The 16,150-nt window shown below is 38.0% G+C and overlaps 1 protein-coding gene across 1 annotated transcript; it reads left to right on the top strand.

Moving 5' to 3' along the window:
• Positions 1-2,158: 2,158 nt before the first annotated feature.
• FAM149A (family with sequence similarity 149, member A) lies at positions 2,159-14,600 on the top strand. Its single transcript, XM_010074296.1, has 13 exons — positions 2,159-2,264; positions 3,244-3,376; positions 4,858-5,000; positions 7,001-7,126; positions 7,260-7,436; positions 9,312-9,502; positions 10,230-10,384; positions 11,532-11,635; positions 11,858-12,085; positions 12,411-12,531; positions 13,322-13,450; positions 13,860-13,947; positions 14,494-14,600. Exons 3-13 carry the CDS (start codon positions 4,915-4,917, stop codon positions 14,598-14,600), a joined length of 1,512 nt encoding a protein of 503 aa, XP_010072598.1. The 5' UTR covers positions 2,159-2,264; positions 3,244-3,376; positions 4,858-4,914.
• Positions 14,601-16,150: the final 1,550 nt, after the last annotated feature.

The following is a 16,150-nucleotide window of genomic DNA, read 5'->3' as shown; positions in this document are numbered from 1 at the left end:
GTCGGGAAGACTAGTGCCACTGCATGCAGTGGGATGATATGGCAGAAACGCTTTTTTTGCTCCATCTCATATCATGTATTATACTATTAAGTATAATGTATATTATTTATTTCACAGAGAAAGTCTGTGAAGTTTTATTGGTGGTATTTCTGTTTTTTTTCATGTTTGTAGGTTTAGGTTTCCATCAAAGACACAAAAAAACCTCAACTGGGGTTGAGAAGTCAGAAAGTCTTATAGATACAGGGAATCCAATCAGTGTAGTTAGCTTGGGTTGCCAACAGTCTGTCAAGTAAACGAAGCAGCTGGAATACAAGAGGAAAGGGTTGTTGCACAGGCAAACCACTGCAGTAGGAAACAGAGGGTAGCAGTAAATGGTTTCCTTCTCCCGTGGTGTTTCACAGGGATCTGTCCTGGGCAGTTCAAACTAGTTCACCAAGTGAAGGGGTGAGCAGTGAAGTGAGAAGGCTTGGTGCTGGTATTAAGCTGTGGAAAAATAGCAAGGACAAGGGTCAGCTATGAAAAAAAATTGAGAAAGATAAGATTGGCTGGGTAATATGGCAAATGAAATGGCAGAGAGGAACGTATGTGAACAGAAGGAACCAGTTTTCCGTGTAGAAGATGGCTCTGACTGGACCATTATTGCTTGGGAGATAGATCTTGGTGTTATGACAGAATAGAGTTTTCATGGGACTGGAGTGTGTCACTTTTCATAGGGCCTTTTTGTTCTATAGGGACCAAAAGCAGATGCCTAGGGAAGAAATTTAGAGCAAATATAGAGATGTGTTCTGCTGCTGTTGTACCAGCCTCCAAGAATTTGCAACTGAAGGTCTTCCCTGATGAGAAGTTAAAATTTATGGTAGGTTTTTGGTAGCTTATTAGCCAAAGCATAGGAGTAGGATGTGTGATGTGGTCCATTTGAGCGGGGAGTTAGACTTTTACATATGTATCTTTGTAATCTGTGTAAACACAAGATAAAATTCAGAAAGGATTGGAAGAAGGCAGAGTAATCCTGATGGTTGCAGGGCCAATCTACAGTTCTTGGCTAAATAAATCAAGAAAATTCTTGAACTATGAGCTGTTTCCTTACAGTTACTCATTCACAAATGTACTTTGATGCTGCTATTCATGATTATGACCTGGGGATTTTACAGGATGAACATAGGAACTTCCAGTATACACAGATGAAGTAATCTGTTGCTGTACAAGTGTTTCTGAGGAACACTTCAACGTATTTGTATATATTATGAAAAGGTGGGCTTAGCATATTAGCGACAGATTTTAGTGAGATTATAGAAATGTATGATTGTAAACAGTTTCCATTTACAAAGTCTTTTCTTTCATTAAAAGGTATTCTTTTAAGGCTTGTAATAAAAGTGCAGGTGTTCCTGTGCCTTACTGTAGCTTAGTATTCATCTGTGTGGTTTGTAAGAGATGGTTTTAAAGTTTGACCATGTGTTCAGGTATTTGGAGAACCAAAAAAGACAAGTTCTAGCATTTCTTATGTTGGAAAGGCATAATACTAGAAAGTTTGTGGCATGTTTTTTAATACAATGTTAAGAAGTCTTTGGTACTGGATGAACTGATGCTTTGTGGCCTGTAAATGTTTTGAGAATATGCCCGTGTTTCCTGATGTACTAATATCTCACTTCACTTAAAAGAGCCAAGTGGAGAGTCCATTGTTTTGGTAAAGGCCACTGTTTGCTTGGCATCATATCTGCAACTTTGTTTTACGCAGAGAGAGGTCTGAGAAAATGGGCTCTATGTTAATGATTGAACAGGAAACATGTATCTAAATAACTACTGTGTGGACAATTTACTGGTTTGTGCCTTTGCTCTGTTCCTGCAGCAGTGAGGTGCTGCTGCTTTTGTGTGTACTTCATACAGATTTTAAAGTGCAAAATTGAAGGAGGATGCCTATGGAGTAAAAGAAGTCTCAAATTGCATGTATGTTTTTCTGAAAAATACTTGTGTAAATAAATAAAACATATTTTAAAACAAGGTAGTTTGTTTCAAACAAATGTTTGTGTTGATGGATAGGATTGAAAAATTCAACAGTTGTCAGTTTTCTCCCCCCTTTCTCCCCCTTCCCCCCCCCAGTGGAGGTGTGAGTTAACCTTATTTAATAATATGAAATTATGTGTTTGTGTTTATAGGAAGGGACTGTCCAGAGGTGCCACAAATCAGTGCCTTTCCGGAAAAAGTAGAGAGTCTCTTCCAGCAGTTTTTGAGAGAAATGTGCAAGAAGCCATCAACAATTATAAGTGGTATGCATTAACTTCTGAAATAGTACTTCATTAACGGACTCTTGGCTTAAGTAGGTTATTTCAAGATTGATATTAATTTTCACTAGTCATGCTTATAGTCATTGTCATGGATGACAACTATTGCAGGATATAAATTGACCTAGCCCATTGTTTAGAGGGCTTAAACTTTGTTCCTGATTTGTCTTATGCATTTTTAGAGCATAGTGGTTAAGCCTGGAAGGAAAGTCAGACTTTATAGTTAAATGCAAGTAACACTCACTAGCGTTGAAGGTCAGTTAACTTTCAAGAAGCTTCATTCCAGTTGGCACTGGTTAGGATTTGCTTGGCCTGTATGTCTGACTGCCATTGCTTTCACTGCATCCCAGGGTGGGTGGTCACTGGCAGGGACCAGCTAGAGCTTTCTGAGGGCTGGAATCCCAGAGCTTGAGGTTTAAAGTGCACCAAGGTCTAACAGCGTAAAAGACATTGTATACAGAGATGTAACTCAGTGGTGTTTGAAACGTTTGTAGAGATGTTATGCTCAGTTTTGCATAACTTTCTTGTGATAGCTTCTTATAGAGTTAAAGAAGGCTTATGTTATCTTTAATGCATAGTTTTGATGTGCTCATTGGCTGAACTGGAGAAAACAAAATAATTGTTAGAGGTGGAAAGGCTTGGTACGTGAGTGTTTGTAGAAGTGTGTGTATAGTCTAGAGTGCCTTTACAGTTGCAATGGTATACATATAGATAAAAGTGTAAAGCTGTAGAAGGAATTGCCTTTAAAGCAGTAAATGGTACAAATAGGAGCATGTGTTCATTGCACCCTACTTAAAAACGTACATTTGCAACCTTAGCATCAACTCTAACAGTATGTTTTGAAAATCTTGTGTCCAACGGGAATATGTATTACTGTCCATTTATGTGATCAGTTGTATTATTTTAAAAATGTTTATACAGAAAACCATTATGTTCTTCATTTTAATTTTTCTTCTTTTCACAGTGAAACAATTTCATCACTTTCATCTAGTGGTCATACAACACCCACAGAGTTGAATAATTCTTGGTCTGGAATAAAAAGCTACACTACTGGTTTGTCTACTGAAAGAAGTTCAATTTACTCCTGGTGGGATGATGTACGTCACAGAAACCTTTACCATATGCTTTGTCTAAATATTGTAGAACAGATCAATTTTTACAGACAATGGACATGAAGCACATGTCCTGTAGGAGAAGTTAACTACTTTCATTTGTTATAGCCTAATGAATAAGTATATTAATTGAATATTTAAAAAATAGTTCTGTTTGCAAGTTGATATCAGTGCAGCTGATGCATAACAGAGAAAAATGGAATAGAAATATGAAATTTGGGGAAAACAAACCTGTTCTACCAAAGAAAGCTAGGCTTAGGTTTCTGAGTCCATGAGAGTGATAAAATATGTATTTTCAAATACTGCATAATGCAGGCAATGTCTAAACTGAACTATTCTCAATGTTTTGAGTCATGAAGTAAATTAATGAGCATGCATGTACACGTCCAAGTCCTGAGTAAATATTTGGCTCTTACCTAAGCTCAGTTCTGTTTCACAGATGATGCAGAGAGAGGTTAAACCTGTTAACAGAAGCTGACCTCTGAGGCATACCTGGTGCAGGCTGGCAGCATTGAATAAATCCAAAAGCATTGTGATCACTGCCACTTTCATTTTAAAAAGCCATCCATGGCTGGTAGTGGTAGTTCTGCCGTACTTTTGCATAATATCCCGACCTTTAGGGTACTGACCCCATCTGTTGCTTCCAGCCCTCCAGGAGAAAGCCTGACCCTGGATCATACAACCTGGGTGAGAGTTATTTTCCCATTCCTTTTCAGCGTGATCCCTTCTGTGGCCTGAAGTGGTTGGGGCACTCAGCTGGAAGTGAACAAATATGATTTGGGCACTGAGAATATGAACTTTTTTCTGTGTTTCTAAGTGTCTAAGATAAGCAGCCAAATAGCGTTATGAATGGTACCACAGTTGAGAAACCCTCAGCCAAGTGTATGTTCCCACATCGTTGGATAAAGTCAGGCTCTTCCCTGCTACCTTCATACGCCCCTGCACTCCCCTGTTTCTGGTTGTACGGAGTTGCAGTTTCGGTGAAGAGCAGTGGAAGGCCATTTCTCACACTGAGGGTTGGTCCCTAACCACCAGGGTATGTCGTGCAGAAGGAAGGTGCCCCCTCTTGGCCCTCTTAGCTGTTTTACTTAGAAAGGAAAAGCACTGCCCAAAAGAGCGGGGAGCGTTGGTGCCGTGGGTCCCAGAGGTGCAGTGTGCGTGCTTCACTCTGTGTTGAAGCAGGGAGGGAGCCAGGAGTCCAGGCACGTTATAACTGGTGTTTTCTGTCAGCTGATCCTTGGCAGCTAGTTCCTTTTTGCTAAATCACCTTGCTACCTGGGTTTTGGGTTGGTTTTTTTTCGCACTGCAGTGTATAAATTTTGTCTCCAAAGCAGGTATTCTGAAGATCCATTCTGAGATGCTCAGCCAAATCAGTCTTAAGTTGTCCTGTTCTTTAAATATTGTGGGGTTTTTAATATAAATATATATGCATATTTGCTGACAACTATTAATTTTATAATGTGTAGGAATTTGATAAAGCCAACACACAGAGAGTGCATCAGTTATTTTGGGAGATTGATGAAATGCTGTTTGAAGGAAAAGTGACCTCCCAAACTGAGAACCTGCAGGCAGAATGTGCAGACTGGGTTGAACAATTTCCTCATCTAAGGTAAGGAAATTTCTTGCTGGTACTGGTTTTGACCAGTTATCACTCCAGTTTAAATTTTTGGGGCACCCTTGTGTGAATTGCTTTTGATGTATGGCGTCAGTAACACCTTCACATTCAGATCTGGATCTCTGGGACTGAGCTGTGCCATAGTTATGCAGTAAGTCTGAGTGGTGGTGCACTAGCTGCTAATGCTCTTTATTTTGCTTAATACAATTATTTCAGACAAAGTTATTTTAGCAGGATGTAACGAGAAAGTAATAATGTACCAATTTCATAATGACTTTTTCTAAATAAAGAATACATCTTGTAAAGATTTTTTTCTTACTGTAAGTGAAGACATACCATGAAATTCTAAGAAATTCTGTGTTTATTCTGTTACTGATTCTTCTAAAAATAAATGAAAAATAAAAGCGACCACATGCTTTGCATATACTGCATGGCCATAATGTCTTCCTAGGCTGTGTAAATCAATGTAAAGCAATGTGTGATACTAACCCAGCAATAACTCGTTGAACATGATTAATGAGAATTGTTTTGTATAGATGTGCAAAATGTCTAGGCAGCCCGATGACTGCTGCTAATAACACAGGTGACAGAAGTTGGTGTTGCAGTGCATTGTACTGTCCGGCCTTCATAAATGATGGCATGTTCTTCTTGGTGAAATGTTGTGGCTCTGAGCTATTCTAAACATAGACCTGCATGTGTCTATCTTCTAGTTAATAGTTTAACACCTTTAAAAAGAATGCTGTCAATAACTGTGGTATGCTTTCAGTGCTTGTAGATAACTTGCAGAGGCTTGTTGCTAGTAAATATAAACTAAAATCAACTAACAAAGCTTGTCACACTTTGACAGGAATAAGAGAGAATTGTTAAATAAAACTGAGGCAATTTTCACTAGCATTAAGGCATGCTTTGCAATTTAGATACTGTAAAAATCAATAGAAAGTGCATAAAATGGAGACAGGGTTTTGTGCTGTGTAATGCATTCAAAGTAAGCCATTTGGTATATTTTCAGAGTATTTTTACTAGGTGGAATTTCTTTCAAGTGTGTGATTCCCTGTACTTATGATTTTCTGATTCAAATCTAATGCTGGCAATACCAGCCAAGTCCAAGAAGTTGAAAGTTAACTGAAGAAATCTGGGGGCTCTCTGTCATTTGGATGTGAGGGATGTGGTACATCCTGTGCTTTAAAAAGAAAAAAACAAGTTATTTTTGTTATTAAGCTTAAACCTTAAAAGTCAGTTTGTGTTGACTAGTTACTCAAAAGAATAGCTTCTGGGATGCCAGATTTATTTCTGAGTGTTGTGCTTCCAAGAGCTGACTGACCTTTCTAATTTGTAAACCAGCTATGTTGTTACATGAATAGTTATCTCAGCATGTGGTGATAAATATACTTGACAACTGTCATCAATAAGAGAAAGATCAGATCTATTTAAAGAGAAAGCTTTTTGTTCTTGGCTTACAAAATAAAAAGTAAAATAGAGTTGCTTTTACCTTTTTTCTCTGCCTATATGCATTGTGCATGCTGGATTTTGTGCATTTTCTGAGCATTAATTCTAGTCTTAACTATGAGTGTAAGCATTTTGGATTAGGAGTACTGCTCACATTGATGGATATTGGAGTTGGACAAGTGAAGGCATAGCAGATGTTATTTGTCTTGTGCATCCTTTTTTAAACATTTCTTAAGGAGTTTTGATGAGAAAGGAAGTGTTTTTACTTCATCTGCCTTTAGAACGATATAACAAGTTTGACTATTTGCTCTTAAAAATTATAAGCTAGAATCTCATCTTGTGTAAATCAGCTTAACTTTAATGACTTACATACTAGGCAATGTTAATGTATTGCACAAGATCCTGGCCCCTCCATAAACTGCTTTTTGAAAGCAAATATAAGGTGTGCTTTTGCATTGCCCGCTGTTTGCAGGTATTTCTACTCTTGATATTTGCATACAGAGTGGTTTTCCATCGAAGATATCATTCCCTCTCTCCTTTTTATTCAGGGTTCTAGGAAAGCAGCTCCTATTGCCAAAGGATGAAGGCTTTCAGCATTTTCAGAGCAGAAGTGATACCTCTGTGGATATTAAGTGTTTACCTGGCCTCCGTCAATGTACTAGTAATATAAAAGAGTATGTTAATCTTTTTAAGTTTTCTTTTTGGTCTTTCCGCTTCAGAAATATGTATTACTGAAACATTTCAGTATAATTAAATATGGACTTTCTTCTTTCTTTGAATATTCTTGTTTTGTTGATACTTTTTCAGGCTCTGCATTTCAGGCTCTAAGCTGATCCCAAAAGCATCTCCAATACATAAATCACTAGATTCAAGGTCCACTGGGATTTCTGCCTCTGACTCATCCATCTATTCATTCCTGGAAGAAGAAATCTATGATATGGATGGAAAAATAGAAGAATATCTTGCCTTTGACAACAAGGAGCTGTAAATAACAGATATATGTGTTTTTGAAGAAAAGAATAAAAAATTGTCAGTGAGCCCAGTCAGGGTTCATGAACTGTTTCTTTTCTGTAAAATACAGTTCCTTCTGTCCCTGTATTCAGTAGTGCAGTGGTCAGAGCACTCACTGGGCATGTAGAAGATTAGGTATGTTGTCTATCTAGTGGTTCAAAACTCATCTCCCATCTTAGAGGAATGTGTCATAATCACTAGTTGTTTTGAAGTGCATGGAGATTTGATAGAATGAATATTTAATTTTGAGACAGGGACTGAAATGAAGGAATCTCTACTTCCCAGGTGAGTGCCTTGACCACCAGGTTGTTTAGGGTCATTACACTGTATGTGCTCTCATTGTCTGTGCTAATGAATCTTAAATCTTTTTGTGCAGTGTATAATAGCTTTGTGAGGAGAGGTGCTGGATACAACCTGCAGTTAGAGTACTCTTGTGGGTGACAGGAGCAATGCAACTCTCGTCTTGACAATGCAGCCTAGGCTTCCCATGGCCCAGTTGAATGTTCCAGCAACTAGGCTACTGGGTAGAATGAAGACTGTAATGTGCTGTTTTCTGAAAGGCCTCTACGAGGGAGAAAATTTTGTAGGACTAGTAGGGCACAAAGCATAACTTTTTGTGCTAAAGCTTGATGCATTTACAGGAAAAAGACATGGTTGTTCTGAACAACTGAGAAACCAGACTGAGACCCAGGTAGGACCCCTTCAGTCCTGTTTTTGAAAGAGCCTGGGTGCCTACTGTTTTGGAAAGGATTTAGGATTAACAATCCTTTTGGGAGTGAAGCATCATTTTGTTTTGCTAAGTAAGCAAACTTAATTTGGGAGAGGGACTTGACTGAAGGTGCTCTTCTTTGTGCCTCCTTGATATGTTGTCTCTTGTTTTCATCTCAGGGTTCGTTTCTGAAATATCTTATTCTCCGTAACTAAAACATTGTGACTTACAAAGCCTGAAGTGAAAATAGGTTGGTCATTTGGCAAGTTGGACCATTCAGCCAAGTCTCAGTTATACTTAAGAAGTTTGCAGTCCAGTTTGAGGAAGAAGTAAAAGAAGTGACTGAGAAGAGAAAGGGAGATAGTAGAAACCAGTATGAATTTGGGATTGTCCTTGAAATCTCAAAACCAATTGCATTTTCTTAAAAGTAAATGTCATGACATTAAAAAAACACAAACAAAACCAAACAGACAAACAAAAAACCCAAAAACACCACGTTAAAACTTTCTTCCTAAGAAGTGTGTTAGAAGACCAAGTTAGGAAGTGTTGCTACACTGTGCTTCCCTAGGTAGGAAGGAAGGGAGGGAGGGGGAAAAAAACCATGAGAGTAACTGTCCACACAGTAGTGGAAGGGAAGGAGGTGAGCATAAGGCTATGGGCCCTGCTATTCTTGTCAGGCTATAGAAATCCTTTAAAGTTGCTTGTCTTTGATCAGTGGTGAAGTGTTGCAGATGTGCGCGGGTACATAGGACATGATATGAAAAAATGTTCTATGTGATAGTCCTCCTGCCAAATGCAACAGACAATAGTTCCCTAATGGTGAAAAGCATAGGATTTAATCTCAAATGACTAAGTGACATGCATAAAGTTATTCTTTCTAGAGCTGCAGATCTTTCTGTTATAATACCCCATCTGGATTTTTAATTTTTTTACCTGCAAGCAAAAGAAAAAGTAATCATTATATGTATTCAGTGGGTTCTGTTCCCATAGGTACTCTGTGTTTGAATTTGAATTTTTTGTGATCTACATCTGACTTGCTTTTCTTCCATACACGTTTCTGTTCATTCAGTGTATAAGGGGGGGGGGGGCGGAAAAGTCAAAACCCATGGGAATTAATTTGAATTTGCTTCCTTTATTAGTGGTGATGAGAACTGGGAACAGAAGAAAATGCATCTTGCTGAGAAGAGGAGTAAGCGTGGCATTCCCCCTGTTTCTCCCAATGCCTGTATCAAAGATGCTGTGGCTTCTGAAGTATTTGATCATGTCTGGAGCAGTGTAATTGGAATATTGGAGGAACTGATTAAAAAAAATTGTGAAACTAGTATCACAGGTATTTGGTATTTTTAGATATGGTATTTATTGAATTAATACCACCAACACACTTTCTTGTGTTGGTTCGTTTTTTTTTTTTTCTTCTTTTCCTTAAAGCTTGGGAAATCTGGTTATTTTAAGATAGCTGTGGTAGTACAGCATTATAAGATACGTAATGCCTTGCCACATACACGTGTGCGCACACACCCCTGCACCTAAAATATAAACATTCCTACTGTTTTTCAGGGAGTTTTCTGTGAGGTGTGGAAAAAAATATATTAAAAAAATACTAAGCACTGGCTTGGGCTGCAAATTGTTGTTGCTAGCAGGCGATCGCTGATGATGTGTCTGAATCTGAAACCTAGGAATCAAAGTCTCCTAGTCCTCATTGTTGGAGCTTTGTTAATAAAAAGAACAGTTAGGTAGTCGGATTGTTAAAGTGAGATAAACAGCCTTGCTGACAGTGCAGCAGTTAGAGCTTAATATCGGATGAAGAAATGGTGATGCATGCAATTTTATTATATTTTATTTTTGTATTCTAACAGACTGTAGTGAGGAAAAGCAAAAGCTAGGAAAATTAACTAGAAGTGAAATTCTGTTTAGTGTGCACGTGTTGTCTTTGGAGGCTGAGGGAGATTTCAGTTCTTTTAATGTATTTTAAAAGGACAGTAACAGAAGAATACCTGGGGGTATTTATAAGTCGCAAGTTATTTCCTGTACCTTTTTTTTTTTTTTCTGTTGTGCAGAGGATGACAAACAGATGGAAGAACTGAAAGGTGCTACAGCAAAGCTGCCATGTTTGCCAGTCATTCATATTACAGCAGATGCTAGGAACATTCCTCTTTCCAGAGGCTCTGAAGCACGAAGTGTATCTTTTGGGTCTCATTTTGTTTCGTCACAGGTAAAAATAAGTTTTCATCAAATGGTCTTTTTTTTCTCCTAACTTCGAACAGAGTCCTGGTTGAAGCTAGAAAATGCTCCTTTTTTCATTTTTTTTTCTTTTTTTTTTTTTTTTAACCAATTAGGTATACTTAAAATAAGTCACCTCATTTAAAATGAAGGTTCATTAAATATGCATTTATGGTTTACTATCACTTGTTCTTCTTCCGTTGTTCTTAAAGGCACTGTTTACCGCTAAGATATTGCTGAAGTTGGTTTACAAAAAAACACTTGTTAGATTGTATTCCATTCTTAGAAAATAATTCTGCTTTTATTGTAGTCCAGTCATTTCCTCTTGGTAGAATTACGAAAACAAACGAGGCTCTTCCCTGGGCTGCAGGGATGAGAAGTTGCAACTTAAAGTGCTTTACTTGGAACCCTGTGAGTTTCAGACTCTCATTTTTCATTTCCTTTGCCTCTTGCAAAAGGGGACTCTGCTGTACATCCACCAGTGTGGTGGCACCAGCCTTACCTGTCTCTATGGAAGCTTGTGTTCGTATTGATAAAATGCCCTTTTTTTTTTTTTGTCCTGCTTGCCACCTCCTCCCTCTGTCCCCTGGCTCCTGTGTTGCACATTTTTTTTCTTTCCCAAACACCACTTCTATTCCCACCCCACCCCCATTCATTGCAAGCAGCTTCTTTCTCTTTTGTCTGCTGTTCTTCCATGCTTGCTAGGTAGTGAGATGTGAAACATAGAAGAGACAGCACAGCAGTCGTGATGCTCCCTGCTGGCGTACTTGGTTCTGTAGTGGTTCCTGCATCCAGAAGAAGTGAAATGCTTACATAAGTAGTGCTCAGGATCTGTGCCCCTGGGCTGGACTGTGCTGAGGGAAAAAGGAAACTTCGGAGAATCCAACCCAGCTTCAACTGAGACATGTATCAAATTGAGTTGCAATTCAGTAACTAAATTACCCAAGTTCTGTTTGTAAGAACCTGTTTAAAATAAGCAAAAAAATGTATTTGCCCCATCTGCTACTGAGAATTCTACTAAACCACCTTAACAGAAACTTTTCTAAGAAACAGGTCAAAGATCTTCTAACTATGGGCTTTTTGAGGTCTTTCTTCAAAAAAAAAAGTTAAGGTTAACACATATTTGTTGCTTTTCCTAGGTTCACCGTTTCTCTAGCAGCTTCTGTAGTGATTTGAATGGTGTGATGACAATTCAAGCAAAACCACTCCAACAGAGGCATGTTGCCACAGTAGAAAAAGTACAGTAGGTGTTGGTATTGACATTTTGAAAATGTGGTATAATTCATATTATATAAAAGATGTTTTGCAATTATAAAAAGGCAATAACAAGGCAGTCATCTCCTTTGTATGTATGACTGATGTGACAATGATTTGTAGAGGTTGCAATGATCCTCTGTTAAGAAATCCTTTTAACTTTTTTTTTTCTTTCTCCTTACCTGTCTCCTTCTATTTCTTTTTTCCCTAGGAATGAGCAAGAAGACAAACAGCGTAGCATTGGCTCCAGTGCTCCAAATTCAGTGCACACTAGGTTGGGGAGAATTGCTGAGAACAGTGTTTTCTCATCATCTCGGGTACTGCTGGCATCTTCTAGGAAGCTACCAAGCCATCGTAGGTTACCTTCTCTCACTTCTGAACAACTCTCCTCAAAAGCTCCTAATATGTACAATGATGAAATCCTTAGGGGGACTAAATTGTGAGTTTTTTCATTTTATTCTTTGGTTTCCTCAGAACTTTACTGAAATTTCACCAGTGAAGAATTTTGCAAAATGCTTGAGAACTAACCTGAGATTTATTAGTGATTCTAGAATTCAGAGAGGAAAAGAAAGCAAGCAGAACCATATTTTTTGAGGAGAGGCATTTGTGGTGTTTTTTTTTTTTTTTTGTTGCTATATTAGGTGCTGTTACTTTTTGTAGCTGAGCTGTATAAAGAAACGTACTGCTTAATAATTTCATATTACTTTGGTGAAGAAGTCTTTAATATGACTTTTCCTAAAAGAGGAACACTTGAAATTCTGTAGGGGAGCCAGCTCGGATCGTTTATCTTCTGCTTGTGAACCCACAACCCGGAACAAGCTACCACCAATAAACTCAGAGGCTGTTGAACAATATCTTTTGGTGCCTCGATTGCAACAGAGCTCTGTAAGTTGTGTCCCTTTTTGTACTGGTGAAAAACTTCAAGTTATTTGGAAAAATACTGCTCTGTGTCAGTGGTTGAAATGAGCAGTTCTACAGTTTTGTGTTGGTTTGTATTTAATACATGGTCTTAACATGCTAGTGTGTGTTATGTTGGGGTACCTTTAGAATGCAAGGGAAGCCAGTGTTAAAAAGAGGTCACAAGCAGGTCATGGTGGAAAGACTTGCCTCTGAAAACAGAAAAATCTCTTAAAAAAAAAAAAAAAAAGATAAAAACAACAAACCAACCAGATAGTAACCTTGCACTTGTATGCACCTGGACTTAAATAGCTCTTTTCACTGGTTTATTCACTTATGTTAGGTTGTAAGAAGTGGGATATTATGCTGACTTAAGTCAAAAAGAATACTGACTGATAAAAAGATAAATCTTATTGATACTTGCCTATTTTTGAAGGATAAGGAAGTAATAAGTCACCAGAATGAAAGTAAATTGGCATTTTGATATTATTTTGCTTCTGAATAATATTTTGAATTAAAACACATGTAAAGTCTGTTTTTATTGTTATTTTAGTTAATATAAGCCTTTGGGGATCATAGACTAGTATTACAGAACAGTCTCAAATTTGTTTGAAAAACATGAGTGCACCTAAATTACCTTAAATCAGTGCTTTTGGTTAGTGAAAACTTATTTTTCTTTTCTTCTTCTCATGTTGTTTTTTTGTATGGAAATGGAAAAATTATTATTTTAACCAATTCAATTGCTGCATTCTCTCAGTGCTCTTTTTAATTCTCTCAGCATCGAGGACGATATGCTCACAGCAGAGTGTCAAGTGCAGTGCCTGGTGGTACAGAGCACCAACCACTCAGAGAAAGAACTGTTGTTATTGATGAATTTTCAAGGCCCAACACAACTCACACATTCAGGGTATGTTACAATGTAGACAAAGACATGGAGAAGTGAAGAAGCTTGCGTTCATGCCCACTGTTGGTCTATGTACGGTCTCATTTACTGGTTCTCTCCTGATTTCTCATGTACGGGGATTCCTCCTACCTGTAGAGAGCAGGATGTTAAAGGGCATTGAGAGGGTCTGAGACCTTGGAAAAGCAGGACTGCTGTATGAGGAAGAGATTTTTTTTTTTTCCCAAGTCTAATGCACAAACAGTTCTTTTGAGGATGTCTGTGTATGTACTAGAACTGTGCAGTTTTAGTACTGTTTGCAACTTTGCGACTTGGTGGGACTCACTCTGCTGGACTATATAATAAAAAAGGTAATCAAACCATTTCAGTAGATAAGCATGCCATACTACCTAATAGTATGTCTTCCCTTTTACAGACAGATACACGTCAGAAGAGATCACTGACTCCCATGGATTTTGCTAACCACAGAGGGACAGGTCAAGGATTTTTAATAGGTGGGCAAAGTAAGAATCACTTGGAAGGCAAAAGGCTAAAAAGCCTATTAACCAATAGTACAGTCAAGGAGTAAAGTGCTCGGGAAGAACCATCTCAACATAAAAAAAGAGCAAGTGCGCTTGGCAGGATCTTTTGAGTTTGATTTTGACGTTTCATCTCACTTGGTCTGAGATAGTCCTAACTCTGACTTTTGGGAACCCTGCAAAGCTTCTTTTCGTTGTTATGATGTGGAAGGAAAAGGACTCCCCCTTATCCTAATGTGTTTTGTTTTGTTAAGATTTCAGCATATTTACAATTAGGGCAAGAGTATGTGGTGTACAGGCTATATGTTATGTTTTGCAGCTGCTAGAGTAGCAACACAAATATGTTTGAGAGCTGTTTTTTTTAAAAAGCGATATAAAGATTATATGATTGCCATAATTATGTGAAAAGTGATGTAAGAATGAGGGCAGGTTAGCAAACATTGATCGGAGCAGGCTGATAGAAGTAACGCGTACATATCTTGGAATGTCTTTCATATTCTACCACAATTAACAATGTTCTATCTTTTCTAGGCTCGCAGCATCACTACAGATCATTTCAGAGAAATCCTCCAGCCTCAAGGAAGAGATTTCAGATTGCTTCTTACCCCAGTTTAGGAAGAAGTGGAACCCTGCACTGAATGGAAGACTGAAGCGCTAAATTAGCCAGCTAGTATCTTGTGTAACAAAGAACATATGCAGTATGCTGGTTTCTGCTGAGCCTTCCAATCCTCAGGATGACTGCATTGCCTTCTTTTAAAGTTGTCTGACCAGAGGTTAGATTAAAAATCAGGGCAAAATTAAATAAATAGTTGAGATCCCAGAGTTCTGGATGTCTGGTCTGTTTGCAGAGTCAAGATGCTGATGCTGCTGCACTTTCTTCTCAGGCATTCCTCCTTTTTCTGTCTTTCCTTATGGAATTGTTATTCTATGTGTAGAAGCAAATAATTATGTTTTGGCCACAAAGTGCTGTTCCCACTTTTTTTCCTCAGTGTTTCCTCAGTGTCAAAGATGTTCTAATCTATCGAAAAATCAATAATATAAAAAATTTATGCTTTTAAATGGGAGTTTTTGTTATCTCCTCTGTAATTCCTCTTTTAACATTTCTGTTTTTCAGACTGTCTACTTATTGCAGTTGCTGTCTGGTAAATATTGTCTGTCCCTACTTTTTCCTCATTTAATTCTGTTGAGATGGAATTAATTTATTGCTTCTACTTATATTGTTCTATTTGTCAGATATTGTGGGAACTGCAGAGATAAACTTTTTATACAGGAAGTAATGTTTTCCCTGTCAGGACAAACATGTTTGTCGATCCTGAGCAATTGAACCTGCATGCTGACAAGTCAGTAGACCATTTCCACTTCTTGAGATTCCTTATAAAATATTGCCTGTTATTTTACAAATTAATCATATTTTTAGTATCTAAGCCTTCAACGTTTTAACGTGAAAATATGTACTTAACTGATGAAAGCATTATTTCATACCTCTTTGTGTAGACCCAAGTGGGAAGATCAAAGAGGAGACCGGGATTGCATTCTACCCAGAGATCAGCTCCCTGGGTAATTAGTACTGTGTGTGCATTTGCAGTCGGGGCTTCCTCCTTCCATCAGAGAGCCATAAGTTTAAATAGATGTGGCTGAAGAACCATTGAGGGGGAAAGGGAGGAGGAGAAAAACATTTCCCAAATTTGTGCAGTTCAGAATAGAATCAGTTTCTTCTGCCAGTTCTCCTCACTTCTTTTTATGGGTGTTCAAGGACTGCTAATCCAAGGCAAAGCATTTGTAATGTATATTTTTTTATGTGTACTGTTTATCAATTTTCTGATTTGTGTAAATGGTCATCAAATGCTGCATTCTTTTGAGTGAATGAAAACTTTTTTAAATTACTTTCCTGCCTTATTATTTTTCTCTTTTGGCTGCACTAAACTTATTCACTGGTAGCATTATGGTACAGTACTTGAGAAAGCAGAATGCTTTTGCTTTGGAGTTGCAGGTTGATTTCATGCCGTTGCAGGTAAATTTGATGTGGTTTTTTCAGAAATCTTGGGTCAAAGAAGACATAACATTCAAAATTCACATTTAAGACTTCTTCAGAGGTGTGTCTGAAATCTAATTTTGATCTCACGAGTGCTCCCCCCTCTACTATGTAGACATTTACAAGAATGCAGAGAAATTATGGCAAAATGTGTCC

The sequence above is a fragment of the Pterocles gutturalis genome, unplaced genomic scaffold (assembly GCF_000699245.1).
Source record: "Pterocles gutturalis isolate BGI_N339 unplaced genomic scaffold, ASM69924v1 scaffold13622, whole genome shotgun sequence".
Taxonomy (NCBI): domain Eukaryota; kingdom Metazoa; phylum Chordata; class Aves; order Pterocliformes; family Pteroclidae; genus Pterocles; species Pterocles gutturalis.
Note: the sequence above shows the minus strand (reverse complement) of the source record. Positions and strands in the feature narration are given on the sequence as shown.